General features: G+C 34.4%; 1 protein-coding gene across 1 annotated transcript in view; it reads left to right on the forward strand.

Annotated features, from left to right (window-relative positions):
- NALCN (sodium leak channel, non-selective) overlaps positions 1 to 12,618 on the forward strand; it is a 526,457-nt gene that overhangs the window by 253,676 nt on the left and 260,163 nt on the right. The window contains exons 9-11 of the mRNA XM_072622030.1: positions 2,337 to 2,479; positions 2,610 to 2,714; positions 9,578 to 9,664. Coding sequence (XP_072478131.1) covers positions 2,337 to 2,479; positions 2,610 to 2,714; positions 9,578 to 9,664 — 335 coding nt within the window. The remainder of the gene's footprint in view (positions 1 to 2,336; positions 2,480 to 2,609; positions 2,715 to 9,577; positions 9,665 to 12,618) is intronic.

Below are 12,618 nucleotides of genomic sequence, written 5' to 3' on the forward strand. Positions count from 1 at the left end.
TACATGCAAGTCTGACTGTGTCACTCCAGAAATTTTAGAAATAATGCCTATTACGTCTTTTTTGTTACTGTTCAATCATTTCACTTGTGCCCAAATCTTCAAAGACCCCATATGAGATTTTCCTGGAAAAAATGCTGGACTGGTTTGCCATTTCCTTCCCCAGCTTATTTTACAGATGAGGAAGCTGAGGCAAATAGGGTCAATGGACTTGGCCAGGGTCACAGAGCTAGTAAGTGTCTGAGGCCAGATTTGAATTCAGGAAGACATCCTCCTGACTTCAGGTGTCGCACGCTAGCAACTACCTCTATTGCATCTACGATAAAATACTAATTTCTTGCTTGGCATTTAATATGCTTCAAATATGACTCCAATCTGTCCTTTCAGCCTGATTTCTCATTTCTTCCCCTTCATATACTGTATATTATATGTATTTCAAACTGCTCCATTTGCTGTATTTCATAAATAACATTTCATAGTTTTCTCCCATGTTTTCATACAGGATATCTCCAGTGCTTAGGGTACTTTCTCTCCCCATTTTTGCCTGTTGGGATCCCTAATTTTATTCAAAGCTTAGCTCAAGTTATATCTGTTACATGAAGTCTTTCCTTATCTCCACCAATGATAAATGCTTTTCTCCCAATTTACTTTGCCTATATTTCCTATTTACTTATCTGTAAAAATGTTATTTCTTTGACACAAGATTAATTGCTTTGGAAGGAAATTTAGTTATGTCCCTCTTGTATTCATAGGAACTGGAAAGTCATCTCATCTAACCATCCACCCAATGCTTGAATCCTCTATTTGGTGACCTCAAAAGTCTCTGTTTAAATATTTCCAGGGAATAGGAACTCCCTATATGTGTAGACATATATATGTATATATATGCATATATATATGTGTGTATGTATGTATGTATGTATATATAAACTATATATCATATATATAATATATATCTTATAAATAATATATATGTGTGTGTGTATAATATATTATATGTTGTTGAACTGAATTGAACTGAGTCAACTCCTTTCCCCGAAAACAGGGGTGGAAATCTGGTTGCACCAGTGGACTTTGGTTGTTTCTGTTTACAATATTAATTTCCACTTTTCAGCAGAAAATAAGCTATTTATAAATAAAATTTAGTCTTCAATGTCAGTTTTCTGTGGATGCCTATTCTATTCTGAGTTAGAAAGCAATAACAATTATCTTAGATGGAAATGAACTATTTTTATTTTTTATATCCAATTTTATTTGTTACATGAAGCCTCAATTGTATATAAAGCTATTTTGCTGGTAGGTATGGTTTGTTTTTCTGGATCATTTTTTGTTAACCTTAGCTATGAGCTTAACTAAAGATCTAGTTTCATACATGTTATTATAATCCCTTTGTCCTTTACTAACTCCACCATCTGCCTCAGTGTGCTCTTTTTTCTTCTTATAATTCTTCTCATCGTCATCCAAACAAATAAGTTCTTTTTCTCAAGTTATTTTGCTTAGAGTTCAGCTGGGCATCAGTTTCCTGCTCAGTTCATTAGAAACCAAAATCCAAAGGAAATTGGAATAGTGAAAAACATCAACTAGATTCAAGTGAAAGAATTTGAGGTTCTTTTTTTTTATTTCCTAAGCAAGTCCTAAGGCTTGATGGCACCAAGAAATTTTGTTTTGTCTACATAATCAGTAATGTACTTAAATTCTATTCACCTGTTCACCTGTTAAATCTTCCTGCTGAGAGGAAGGATTTGGGACAGGATAATGTCAGAAAATGTGAAATAACACTTGGTAGTTGATTAGTTCATATTCTGATATTCAATAAAGACTTCACAAACCAAAGATGGGCTTGGTAATATCGATTTGAAGGAGTCCAAGTGGATTCATCTTTCTAAAGTAATGCTACAAATCAAAAGTACAGTTTTAAGATATATTTTATATATAACTAAGGTCCATAGACATGAAGAAAATGTGCAAAATATGGTCTTTTGAACCAGAAGTATTTAGCCTCCCTTGGTAGCTTCTTATCCCTTTTTTTCACTTTCATGGTACCCTTATTTTAACGTTTGAAACTTTAAAGTCTCTGGATGGCCTTTCACCATCTCTAGATTGCCTCTGAATTGTTTCTTTGTAAATAAAATACTTAGAATTTCATTTCTTACATGACAGGAACAGCTTACCTTTTTTAAGTTTTAAGAACAAAAAACAATAAAATGTCATCTAAAACATAATCCTTCTGGGAGAGCTTTTGTCTCTAACAGAAAGAAAGTAGGCAAAAGTTATTTTTTTCTGAGAAAAGTTTTTTCATCTAAAAAAAAAACACAACCTGTTCCTCTTTCTGTCAACAGGTACCAGCATTTTCACTGTGTATGAGGCTGCCTCTCAAGAAGGCTGGGTCTTCCTTATGTACCGAGCAATTGACAGCTTTCCAAGATGGCGCTCTTACTTCTATTTTATCACCTTAATATTCTTTCTTGCCTGGCTTGTTAAGGTACTATACAATTTACTATGATAAGCCTGTCAGACATATGAATGTTCTACTGAATTTCTACTAATTTTCCTCCACCTCTACTAAGTCTTATGGTAAGTGTGATTTATATATCTATTTTCCCCCCTTTCAGAATGTATTTATTGCCGTCATTATTGAAACATTTGCAGAAATCAGGGTGCAGTTCCAACAGATGTGGGGATCCAGGAGCAGCACCACTTCAACAGCTACAACACAGGTAAAGCATTGGCAGCATTTTAATTAATTCTATGAAAAATACTTTTGATAAATGTCAATCATGAAATATACAAACAACTTAGTGTTAAAAAAAAAAAAGGCCTGCAGATTCATCCACATGGATACCCTATCAGCTGAAGCAGATCACAACCCTTCTGTGACTTAGTGCAAGGTATTCATGAATTACTAGTCCAAATTATATACAGTGGTGGGGAACCTGCAACCTCAAGACCACATATGGCCTTCTGGGTTCCCAAGTGCAGCCCTTTGACCAAACCCAAACTTCATAGGACAAATCCCCTTAATAAAAGGATTGTTCTGTAAAACAGGCAAAGGGCCATACCCAAGGACCTAGAAGGTCACATGTGGACTCGAGGCTGTGGGTTCCCCACTGAACAATCCCCTCCTCATGATCCTTTTCTAAGATTAGCTAATGGATAGGATCTTGGATAACAGACAAAAAGTGCATTGTCAGGTATGTGTTAACAACCTTTCCAGTTAATTGTAACTTACCCTAGCTTCTCTTCCACTTACATAGCCTTCAAGAGCCCAAGGTCACTTCACATCCCTGTGAGGACTGTGAGTAGGAAAATAATGGAATGCTAAGAACCAGAATCTGCATCCTCATATCTAACCCACCTTATATTGTGTGTGCCATGGGAAAGATTTACTCTCCTTTCTCATGTAGCCAAAAAAAAGAGCTAGGAACTTTTCAGAGATATAGCAGCTGGAAAAATTTCTTTTCTTAGAAATTTTATACTCATCTCACCTATAGTTTCTTTAATAATCACTAATTTACACTTGGGGCACATGAATATGTGATAATATATAATAATCAAAATAACAACAACTAACTTTTATATAGTTAAAGGTCTGCAACATACTTTGTCTCATCCTTACAATACTTAGAGGTATGTGCTATTATTATACCCTTTTTACAGATGAGAAAATTAAGGCAGACATAGTTTAAATGAGTTGCCCAAGGTCGCATAACTTGTGCATGAAACTGGTTTTGAACTCTCATCTCTGACTAGTTTCAGACTTCTATCCACTGTACCATGTAACTAGAGTCATTAGATCATCCCCACTTTAATTCTTTGCTTTTCATAGATAGCTTTTCACAGGATCTTTATGTTTATCAAAAGCTTCTATTTTGCTTAGATCTAATAATAACTGCTGATGTTTACATGACACAGCAAATTTTTCTAAGCACTTGGTATACATTTTCTCATCTGATCATCACAAAAACCCTTTGACGTAGATAATATTATTATTCACATTTTGCAGATGAGGAAACTGAGACTCAGACAAATTGAGTGATATGCCTAGATTAACAAAGCTAGTAAATTATCTAAAGTGGGATTTAAGCCCATACTTTCCTGACTCTAAATCCAGAAACCTATTCATTATGTTTGATTGCCTCTTTGCTAAAACCGACAGGAGCACAGGTGTTAAATATGATGGCATTTCAGGTCCAAGACTTTTTCTCAGAGGGACAAAAAGAAGAAGACCTAGAAATTATGTCATCTTCTAGCATAAAAGAGAAGGAAATAGATAATATACCTTTTGGTTTTTCTTATTTCTTCTTAGTTTATTTGTGGGGGGAGTGGGGGGTGGATGTGTGTGTGTGTGAGAAAGAGAGAGAGAGAGAGAGAGAGAAAGAGAGAGAGGCACATTTTTAAAAAATTTAAAAAATATTTCACATATCTTTCAGAAAATAAGCTATCAAATATTGCCATATATACCTAAAAACAGATTTTTCCTGTTTATGATTTAAGCAAAATAGCATTCATATGTAGAAGTCTTACTCTTACATAGAACTGTTAGAATTTATTCTTGGACTGTCGTATAAAGAGGCAAATACTATCCAAACTGAATTCAAGAAGGTAAATATCATATCAATCAACTTCAATGTAAGAAGTTAAGAATGTATAGTGCTTAGAGGAATACTAACCTGTGTCTGCTGTGAAGCTGGAAATGTGTTCCAGTTTGGCTTTAGAATTGCTGTCAGGACTAGACAAGATATACTCTAAAATTTCTGTATATTTTTTGTTGCATGTGTAAATTGCAGTACTATGCAGTATGAACCTGCCCATAGATCTTACATTCAAATGTACCTAAGAGATTATTTAAAATAGCTACATACACAATTGTTTAATCACCCGTAATGTTATAAGGCAAATACTATAATTAGAAATTAACTGTTATCTAAAAGCACATCTCAGAGTGTTTTTTTTAAATTTGGAATTATAACCTATTATGCATTTGCTTCAAAAAATCAAAGATAAGGAAAGAAATCAGAGCTGGATCAAATAATTTTGTGCAAAGAAGTAGAGAAAGTTGTTAAATCAGTCAGAAAACATTTTGAAATTCAACAGAGACAATAATATAAAAATTTGCGGGAAATCTAGATGATAGAAAAAAGCTACTGCTGTGGACCCAGTTGCTAAGCAACAGAAATACATGTATTTCAGCCTTTTACAAAAACACTATTTACACTGCCTAGCAACCAGCCTTTCCTTCCCTCCCACCCCCTTAGGAGCACCATGGCAAGTGGTCCTCATGCTCACTGTAGGGTAAAGGTTGGAAAGAACTGCATTTGTTGTAGATATATTACATCTGTGATCTTTGGAAGGAAAAAAAAATTCTATATAGGAGCCCCACTCAAAAGAATTAATGCTCCTTTTCACAAGCAAGCAAGTTTTCTGCTCATCCTAAGTCATAATGAAGCCTCTGACAAAAACTAAAGAAAATAAATGAGAATAGTGGGAGTTATCTCATAAGCCCATATTTCTTTCAAAAATGGAGGGTGACTTTCTTCCTCTCTTTTAGCTCTGGAGCATTTGAATTTGTAAAGTATCCATAAGGGAATGCTTTATGAAAACCAAAAACGGAACCTGTCATTTGATCATCATATTCTTAAATGAATAAACTTTCCCTGTTAGGGGAAAGAGAGAAGCAAATTACATATTTGTCAGACAAAGAAGGAGACAGACTTTGCAGCGTGTCAGCTTACATGAGATTGTCTCTAATGCTCACTGCTGGAGGCAAAAGGTAGTCACAAGGACTGTCCTACCTTTAAAAACAGTACAACAGCCATTTTTCATTCACATTCTCACAGCCAAATGCCTAAAGTCTTCCTGAAGTCAATGATCTAACAAAACGCTTGTGAAAGTTAGTAAACAAAACAAATAAAACAAAACAAAAAACTAGAAGAATGAGGTGGAAACTGATGTTACAAAACTTGAGTAATAAACAAAAGCAGTTAAGTTTCCTGATGAAATGAAAACAGGGAGAATGCTTGATTAGTACTCAGCACAGATGCAGGGAGAAAGTGACACAGGAAAGATAGGCAACTATGTATCGATACATGTCCTTATGAATGTAGGTTTGATGTCAAGATGAGTCTCTATGATAGGAGAATCTCCTTCTACCCAAAGGATCCACACTATTTATACACAGTTCAGTTAAACGCTTAGTACCTCGTCACTGGGATGGACAGCTGGACAGCCATAAAACATCCCTCAAGTCACACCATTTATTCAAATGAATGAGTTAACACAACCTCTGCAGGATCGATGCCTTTGCTAGCAACACTCAGCCGATTCATGGTAGGCATAAGGAATCTTGAGTCATCATTAGGGTCAGTGTTTTATAGTGCTCTTTGGGGCTACATGAAAACAGAGCTTCAAATCCTCTCCATTGTACTTACCCGAGAGCAAGTCACTTACCTGAATTTACTTGTCTGTAAAATATGGTTACCAATATCTACTACACAAAGCGTTTCTAAAACTCAAAGGAGATAATGCATGTAAATTTGCTAATTTTAAAAGAGTTATATTAATATCTGTTATTATCCAGTCCAACTTAGAATCATACTTTAGTTCTAGTTGTTGTTTATAAGTTTTGGTCTGCCTCTGACCCTACACTTACCCTACCCTACCTTACCCCTGTCTCTGTACCTAACATCTAACATGAGATTTAAAGTGGCCTATGATGGGTTTAGGAGTAAGGAAACCGTAATTGTTAGTAAGTTTATCACTGTTAGTGAATGTAGTGTATTTGTCCAACAATGGAAGAGACGTTTCTGCACCATAAAAATTAGAGGTTAGAGTCTATCAGGGATTGATGAGAGCTAATATAGAAAGTCTGGGAGTGGAAGAAGCCAAAGAATGAGGGCAGAGAAGGAAAATGAAATTGTTCCCTCCAAGAGATCTTGAAAATGCCATTACTAAGACATTAAAATGTATAGGATAGTCCCTGTACCCCTTAATACTTTGTTCAGCTTTGGTATAAATGTGCAATAATTGGATAGAAAAGAGAAAGCATTTTGATAAGAAAAGCACAAAATATGTGCACCACTTCAAGTTTTAGGGCAAAAAACTTGTTTTAAAAAATTGAAATTTTTAGCAATTTAAAAGATATTTATCTCCACATGAAAAATATACTAGAAATATATATTGGAAAACTACTTATATATATATATATATTAGAAAACATTATATCACAATATATTATTTTAATATGTACATATGAAAAATATTTGAAATCACTTTAGTGAGTGCAATGACTAGGAAGGTGCTTCATTGTTTATGGTGTGAGGGGGACATTTATTGTAATAAGGAGTCATAACAACAGGGTTATACTTCAGTCATGGAAAGTGAAAAATAAAAATTAAATCTAGGGAAATTGAATAAATTATTTAATATGATTATTAATATAGTGCTGATTTTTATTATATTATTTATATATTATTGCATTGTATTATATTATTTATAGTAAAAGTTTGGATCAGTAAAACAGTTTTTGAATATATTTAATAATGATGTTGAGCTGTGTACTCACCATCATTAGCCTGTATAATTAATGACTACATTTAATTTCCGAATGATTAATTTTTAAAAAAGATTTCTAACATTTTTATGGCTTGAGAAATAACACACATGTATATGTACAGGTGTGTATGTATGTACATATGTACCCACATGCAGACATACATGTGAAAGGAAATTAGATTGTTCTTATAAGTAAGAGAGTAAGAAAGAGACTTTTTTTCATAGCTTTGCAAACACTTATTACAGGAACTCTGAGCTGCATTCATTCATTTCTGCCCCAAATGATCAAACGTCGCTCTTGACTCAAAAGACTAGACAGAAACTGAACACATTTGCATGTCCTTCCCTTCCTTTCACACAAAGAAGTGACCTTGGCAGCATACTTTTACTGATGATTAAATTGATTTATTTGATTTTTGTCCAATAGAAAAATTAATTTAACAGAGAAAATTAGTCTGCTGCTGATCAAAGAAAATATGTGCCCCAGGGATCTTGGAGCCACGATAAGAGAACACAGGATATATCAACAGAGAGTTTTTTCGCTCATGACTGACAAGATTGATTTGGCCTTTTGTCCTTAGAAGGAAATTCGACTTTTTTTCAATGACTTTGAAAAAAGAGATTTCTAGTCAGTTTATATGATCTCAGAGTAAGACTGAATTATGGAGGACTGGGTCATTCATGATTCTTTTCCAGAATGTAACTTGTAAATTGACTTGCTTCCTACTAAAAAGATATGAAGCCTATGCCTGGCCAGATGGAAATCACAGTGTTCCTGACATCTTTTGACAGAGCTACATGATGTAAATAATCATTGTAGTACCATTGTGTCTTAGGTGAACACACAGACACACACACGTACATGTACACATACACATACACATAAACACCCTCACACACACTCACATACACACTCTTACAGTCCTAGCTGTTTGTTTGAGTCTTGGATCATCTCTGAATTGTGTCATTCACACTTTACAGCTTCTGCGACAACTATTTAACTTTTAGTATAGTCAAACTATCAGATGACTTGCTATCAGAAGTTTGCCCTATGTTATGGGACATGATAGTTATGGAATGTCATACTTTCTCATATTTCTTCTATTACTCTATTAATAAATACAGGGTCGGTTAACACAAGAATGTATGTGTATGAGGCAGAAAAAACATATATTTTTAAATGGTATTCTATAATAGAGATGGTACAGTGTTAGAATTGATTGGTAAAACAATTTGGTTAGAAAAATAAAAATTCTTATTTTATGAAAGGACTGGAAGGAGAAAATATGGGTCGAAAAAATGTAAGTGGGAAATATTTCTACCAGGTACCTATTTAAAAGGTGAGGTATTTGTTAGAAAAAGCAGTGGATATAGTGGATTTGATCATGGTCTCTAAAATGAGTGAAAATACATTTGAGACTCCATATGAGATTTAAGAAGTGAGAGATGTAATTCCTTGGTGTTGGGAAACAGTTAAGACTGGTTAGTCAAAAGTAACTGCTTGTTTCTGAAATATGCATAAAATTTCAGCTCAGCAGCCCAGTTTTGGCCTAGTGTAAATAATCTTTCCTTTTTCTGCTGCTAGGAGTATCAATTTCCTACTTTAATATCAGTCTCTATACCTAATCATGTCTCCCCCAAAAGATCTTATACTTTTTCTTTACTTTATCTCAACATTGAATATTCTCTTAGGAAATTTGTGACAACCACATTTCATTGGCATTATACTACATGTATACCATATTAAATGCATTGGAATGTTCACCTTGATATATTCACTGTCACCTAATTTCTGTATCACTGTAACATATTTACAATAATAAGCTTTACATTTGACAGCTAAAGTATTTTTCCACATTGATTTGCTAGAAGTTAATAATAAGCAATATTATTATGAATACTTACATATTCATAAATTTACATAGCACATATGTAAAAAGATAGATTCTTGACCTACCATATTTACCTGTTAATATAATGGTATTTCTATTTCACTCTTTCTTTATTTTTTCTATTTTTTGCCTTGAAGATGTTTCACGAAGATGCTGCTGGAGGATGGCAGCTAGTAGCTGTGGATGTCAACAAACCCCAGGGCAGAGCTCCAGCTTGCTTGCAGGTATAGTTCAATACTACTTCTGTAAAATCTTCCAAGGTTGTTAGCTTTGGTTGTAAACAGCAACCCTTACAGTTCTTAGAACTCTAGATTCTTCATACTTTCTGGTTAACTAATCAGTCCCAAGTACTTGGTACATAGTGATAAAAGCCAAAATGCTTTTCAGTTATATTGATAAAGGAAGAATTTGTGGTGAGGTAGAAGAGGAGTTAGGTATGAGGACATTAATATTTCCAAAAGTATGTCAGTAGATATCCATACTTTACTTATCTTATCTATCTCTTCATCTCTTCATCTATGTATTCTCACACATACACAAACATATATACATATGTATCTACTATACAATATACATTGTTTGATTATAACTTATTTGAAGATAAGGGGACAGAAGGGGTTACAATTTGTGTTTTAACTAATACACTATTGGTGGAACTATGAACTGATTCAACCATTTTGAAGAGCTAGAATTATGTCCAAAGAGTTATAAAAACTGGGTATAACCTTTGGCCCAGCAATAACACTATTAAATCTATTTCAGAAGGTGATCATGGAAAAAGGAAACCAACCTATTTGTTCTAAAATATTTATAGCAGTTCACTTTGTGATGCCAAAGAACTGAAAATTTAGGGGATACTAATCATTGGGGAATGACTAAATAAGTTGTTGTATGTGACTGTGATGGGATATTACTGTGCTATGAGAAACAATGAGCAGGTAGGTTTAAAGAAACCAGGAAAAACTTGCATGAAATAATGAAAAGTGAAATGGTCAGAACCAAGAGAACTTTATATACACTAACAACAACATTATTTGAAGAATAACTGTGAATGATCAGGTTATTTTTAATACTCAAATCAACTACAAAGTACCTATGAAGGAAGATGCTCCCCACCTCTAGAGAAGGAACTGATAAATAGAAGTATGGTTTTACATATAATCATAAATTTGTATCACATGATATCTTCTAGTGCATTGTGGAGAGGGCAGGAGGGAGATAGTTTGAAAGTTAAAAGATAACGAAAAAAGAACATTTTTTTTTCTTCTGTGGCAATCATGGTTAAGTGACTTGCCCAGAGTCACACAGCTAATAAGTGTTTGAGGCTAGATTTGAACTCATGTCCTTCTGACTTCAGGGTCAGTGCTCTATCCACTAAGCTATCCCAATTTTTTATAAAGAATCAATAATGTTATCTTATATTCACATAACATTTTATAGTTTTCATAGCATTTTAAACATTGTGGTATCCCTCTAAGTTAAGTTGGGCGTATATTATCCTTATTCTACAAATAAGAGCTGAAGCTCAGAGAGTTAAAACAACTTAAATTCACACAGATTTTAAGTGACTAAACTCGAATTGGAGCTAAGGTCTTCTGAGTTCTTCCTGGTCCATTACCCCCACAAAACAATTTAATGTTTTGAAGAAATTTGTCAGTAAAATAACCATCTGAAGCAGTAAAAAAAAATGTATCAAATCAAGTGTTATCAACTCGAGCAAACCTTTGTTGATCAAAATAAACTTTGTTTTTGAGAGACAGGTTAACAGGTCCCTGAGAGGTGCAATTTGGACTAGAGCATGTTTTCTGAGTGTATAGGACACGTTTCTTGAATGCAAAGTCTTGGAGGGACCAAAATATCGATGGCAAAGTTTATCCTAGTGGAATTACAAACACTTGGAAAAAGGTAGATTAGAGTTCAAGCAGTCACTTTTATTAAAAGCTGATGCTGAAGGGTCTTGAAGATTCTAGACAGTGAAACTACCTTTTGAAAAGTTTAATATATACTTTTATTATTGGGCAATAAATTAGGTGAGTAGATATATTTGGTTAAGATTTAGTCTGGAGACTAGAAAAAAAACTTAAAGTAGATCTGAGAAGTTATGCTTTCCCAATGTTAATAGAGGAGGGATAGATTTGGGAGAGGTTTGTCCAGGAAGAAATGACAAGACTTGATAGCACAATATGTTTGGTGCAAGAGGGTAGCGAGAAGTGAAATATTACCACAAGGTTATGAGAATAGTGAACTCCTCTTATGTCCCTTAGAACACAGAGCTGTTAGTCTAGGAGAGCTGGATTTAGTATGTTAGTTATTTTTCACTGTTTTCTCCTCCATCATCACTCCAGTTTTATTCTCTCTCTCTCTCTCTCTCTCTCTCTCTCTCTCTCTCTCTCTCTCTCTCTCTCTCTCTCTCTCTCTCTCTCTCTCACATACACACACACACACACACACACACACACACACACAATAATCTAGTTGCTATTAAAGTCCATTTATTTCTATGTCATCGTTGATGTTCTGGGGGGGGAGAAAAAAAAACTTAAACTGGCTATTCATCTCTGCCTTGTGATCTTTTAAAAATATTATAATTTCTTTTGTTTTATACCATTTCCAGCTCCAAATATACACTTCTTCCCTTCCTTACACAGCCCTTTTAACAGAATTTTTAAAAGAAAAAAAATCAGGAGAAGTAACTAATACTTTATGACATTCTGTGCAAAGTTCTCCACCTGTAGTTCCCCCCATCCCCATTCAAAGAAGGCATAGAAGTACAATGATTCAGCTCTTCTCTTGATCAAGTCTTCTTGGTCATTACAGTTATAGTCTTAAGTTTTGAACTTTTTGTTCTTTTTCTTTATACATTTCTGTAAGCATTAAATTATAAGCTCCTTGAGGACAGAGACCATCTTTTGTCTCTTTTTGTATCCCCGGTCCTGTGGCTCAGATACATAAATTGTTGCTATTATTTAGTCATAATAATTGTGTCATGTCCAACACTATGACCTCATTTGAGTTTTTCTTGGAAAAGACACTGGAGTGCCATTTCCTTCTCTAGATCAGTATACAGATGAGGAAACTGAGGCAAACAGGGTGTAGTGACTTGTCCAGTGTCACACTGCTAGTACGTGTCAAAGGCTGAATTTGAAATCAGATCTCCCTGATCTGCACTACCTAGCTA

This window comes from Notamacropus eugenii, chromosome 6, assembly GCF_028372415.1.
Source record: "Notamacropus eugenii isolate mMacEug1 chromosome 6, mMacEug1.pri_v2, whole genome shotgun sequence".
NCBI classification, from domain to species: Eukaryota; Metazoa; Chordata; class Mammalia; order Diprotodontia; family Macropodidae; genus Notamacropus; species Notamacropus eugenii.